Genomic DNA, 3,697 nt, shown 5'->3' on the forward strand with positions numbered 1-3,697 from the left:
TTTTTAGCAACAAGTTCTTGAGAGTGATCAATAATGTGCTTTCCTTTGAACTTTTTAATTTTAGATTTTAAAAAATTTATTTTTTGCATTAAGATCAAAAGCACATTCAGTCTCCTTTACCTTTTCTTAAAAAAAAAAAACTCATTTTCAGCATTCAAAATTTTATTTTCAGATTTGCATTTGTTATATTTATTCAGTAATTTTTCAGAATGGTGAGTGAGATTATCAATAGTAACATGCAAATCATCAAAAGATAAGTCATAGTAATTTACCTCTTCTTGTTGATCTTCACCAGCCATGAAACAGATTCGTGCTTCATCTTCGAAGTCTTCTTCCTCATTTGAGTCAATCTTAAGTTCCTCCCAAGAAGCCATAAGTCCCTTCTTCTTGTTCTTCTGAGACTTGTCTTCTTTTTCCAGTTTTGAATAGTCATATTTGTAGTGTCCAGCTTCTCTACAGTTGTGACAAATGACCTTTCTTGAGTCCTTCTTTGGTTCTTTTGAGCTGCCACCTCTGCTTTTTCTTTTGATTGTCATCATCCTTCTAAGTTTTATAGCAAAAAATACAAATTCGTCATCTGATAAACAGTCACTAGATTCATCATCCAATGATTCAGTGCAAGATTTAAGAGCCACTTCTTTCCTTTTTGAATTATTTTTTATGTGAGTGATTTCATATGCTAGTAACTTTTCTCTCATCTCATCATAGGTAATTTGACTTAGGTTACTACTTTCAGAGATAATAGTAGCATTAGTTTTTCACTCTCTTGTCAAGCTTCTCAAGACTTTCCTCACTAGCATCTGTTCGGAATGAGTAATCCCCATAGCATCCAAACTATTAATGATGATAGAGAATCTCTCGAACATGTCATCAATTGATTCTCCTTCCTTCATAGAGAACATCTCATACTCTTTACTCAGCATGTCAATTCTGGTTTCTTTTACTTGTGCGGTGCCTTCATGTGTGACTTGGAGCTTATCCCAGAATTTTTTTGCTGTTTTACATCTTGAAACTTTTCGGTATTCCTCAAAGCTGATTTCACAGTTTAGCATGTTGACAGCCTTGGCCTTGAGGACCATTTATGATTATTTTCCACAGGTTGTAATCCACTAACTAAAAAAAGATCTTCATTCTTTCTTTTCAATAGTTATAGTTTTTTCATTGAAGAATGAAAGTCTATTGTTGGACTATCCTTCTGTCAAAGTATAAGCCACTATGTTGAAACCCATGTTGTTCGCCATCAGGATCTTTCCTCCAAGCTATGAAGCTTGATCTCTTTGAGACCAAGCTCTGATACCAATTGATTGTTACTAGTGGCTAAGAGAAAGCAGGGTTGAATCTTGGCCTCTTTTTTCAATGAGACTTTTAACCTTGAGTTCAATAGAGAAACTTTGAGTAGAAAATAGGATAGATTATAGTTTTGTCTCTTAACGTGGTAAGAGATACTTCTGTTTTGTCTCCTATACTGCAGAACCAGAAATAGAGAAGAGAAAAGAGAATGACACACAGATGTATCCTGGTTTGGCTTCTTAGTGCAATGTAGTCTACATCCAGTCTCCATCACAACTGTGACAAAATTTTACTATCTTTTAATGGATTACAGTCACCAATTTCCCCCTAGGATCTACCCAATCCTATCTGGGACAAATCTATTTTCTAACTCAATCTGAATTTGTCTAGGACTCAACCTAGCTTTCAACAACTAAGTGCTAACCCAACTTGCAAGGAAATTCCCTCAGGATCATGACGACAAAACAGAAATACATACAAAGAATTTTTGAGATAACTATGATTTTTTTCTCAAAGTTTAACTCTCTACCTTTTTTTCACTCATTGGATTTTTCTTACAAACCTCACCATTTTGCCTTTTACCAATGAAAAAAAGAAAGACTAAACTAAGAAAAAGAAATACAAAATGAAAACCATGAAGGAGAAGAATAAACAGCTCAAAGAGCTATGGGAACCCAAACATGTGCTCTCAATCCTTGCTCCAATCTGATAAACCCATATTTTATGATATATTTTGTGCCTAATTTAAGTGATTTATTTAATCCTTCACTCACTTATTCATGTTAATTGCATGGTTTTACTTTCCCTTCTTTATTATATGATGTAAGTGAAAAAAACATGTTTCCTATGCTTTAAAAGTAATTATTTTAATTACCCTTTATTTCCATTCGATGCCGTGATTCATGTGTTGAGTAGTTTCAGATCTTCTAAGGCAGGAATGACTTAAAGGATGGAAAAGAAACATACAAAAATGGAAGGAAAGCACAAAATGGAGTTTTTGAAGAAACTAGCAGCGACGCGATCGCATGGATGACGCGGCCGCATGCCAGCGCGAAATGGCAGTGACGCGACCGCGTGATTGACGCGATCGCACGCCTTAAGCGAAACGCATATGACGCGGACGCATAACTGAAGCGACCGCGTGATAAGGAAAACTCCAGATGACGCGACCGCGTGACCCACGCGGACGCGTTACAGAGGCCACGCACCAGAAATTACAGAAAACACTCCTAGCAATTTTTGAAGCCCTTTTTGGCCCAAATCCAAGTCCAGAAGGCACAGATCAGAGGTTATGAAGTGGGAGAATGCATCCATTCAGAAGGGGAGTCTCCATTTATTCACTATTCATGATTTAGATGTAGTTTTTAGGGAGAGTTTCTCTCCTCTCTCTCTTAGGATTAGGATTTAGGATTTTTCTTGCTTTCAACCCTTTTTATCAGGTTCAACTTTCCTTTTAATTAATTATTTTCTCAATTTGACTTCTGAACTTTTCTATGTTACAGATGATTCTTTTAATTAATGTTATTTAAGGTATTTCAGTATATTATTGCTCTCTTTTATTTATGTTACTGTTGCTTCCAATCTGAAGATATTTTTATCCGAATAGATCTACTTTTTCCCTTTTGGTCTTGGTTAAGAAATAAGTAACTCAGGAGTTATCAAACTCAACATGATTGATAATTGTTACCTTTGCTAATTGAATTAAACTTCAATAATCCCAATCTTTTCTTAGGAAGTAACTAGGATCTGAAGATCAAACTAATTAGTCGCTTGACCTTCCTTTGCTTTAAGTAAAGGTTAACTAAGTGGAATTAAGATTCAATTTTCATCATCATTGATAAGGATAACTAGGATAGGACTTCCAATTTCTCATACTTTGCCAAAGGTTTATTTTACAGTTATTTATTTATTTTACTTGCCATTTAAATTACCTGTTCCTCATCTTCAAAACCCCAATTTACAATCTTCATAACCAATAATAAGAACATACTTCCCTGCAGTTCCTTGAGAAGACGACCCGAGGTTTAAATACTCGGTTATCAATTTTTAAGGGGTTTGTTACTTGTGACAACCAAAACGTTTGTAAGAAAGGTTGATTGCTTGGTTTAGTAACTATACTTGCAACGAGAGTTTACTATAACTTCTAAACCATCAATCTTCAGTTCTTCAAAATGGCGCCGTTGCCAGGGAACTGCAATCGTGTGCCTTATTATTGGTTATTGTAAATATTTTTCTTTTACTTGTTTATTTGTCTTTATTTTCTCCTTTTATTTTCATTAGCTACTATGAATTCTCACCCCTCTCGCTTTGAGTTTGGTTCTATTATTGTTGAAAGGAGTGAAAGTTATAACAAGAACATGCATCAAGGTCAGAGAAATCAAAGATGGATGGAGCCAAGAGGATCTGA

The 3,697-nt window shown here is 35.1% G+C and overlaps 1 protein-coding gene across 1 annotated transcript; it reads right to left on the reverse strand.

The window, feature by feature from the left end:
- Nucleotides 1–758: 758 nt before the first annotated feature.
- LOC107636638 (uncharacterized) lies at nucleotides 759–1,079 on the reverse strand. Its single transcript, XM_016340135.1, has one exon. It carries the CDS (start codon nucleotides 1,077–1,079, stop codon nucleotides 759–761), a length of 321 nt encoding a protein of 106 aa, XP_016195621.1.
- Nucleotides 1,080–3,697: the final 2,618 nt, after the last annotated feature.

Source organism: Arachis ipaensis, chromosome B4 (assembly GCF_059453495.1).
Source record: "Arachis ipaensis isolate K30076 ecotype BB chromosome B4, ASM5945349v1, whole genome shotgun sequence".
Classification (NCBI taxonomy): Eukaryota; Viridiplantae; Streptophyta; class Magnoliopsida; order Fabales; family Fabaceae; genus Arachis; species Arachis ipaensis.

What these genes read in the sequence shown, in the direction of transcription:
- LOC107636638 (XM_016340135.1), bottom strand. Translation starts at nt 1,079, where the DNA reads ATGGTCCTCAAGGCCAAGGCTGTCAACATGCTAAACTGTGAAATCAGC.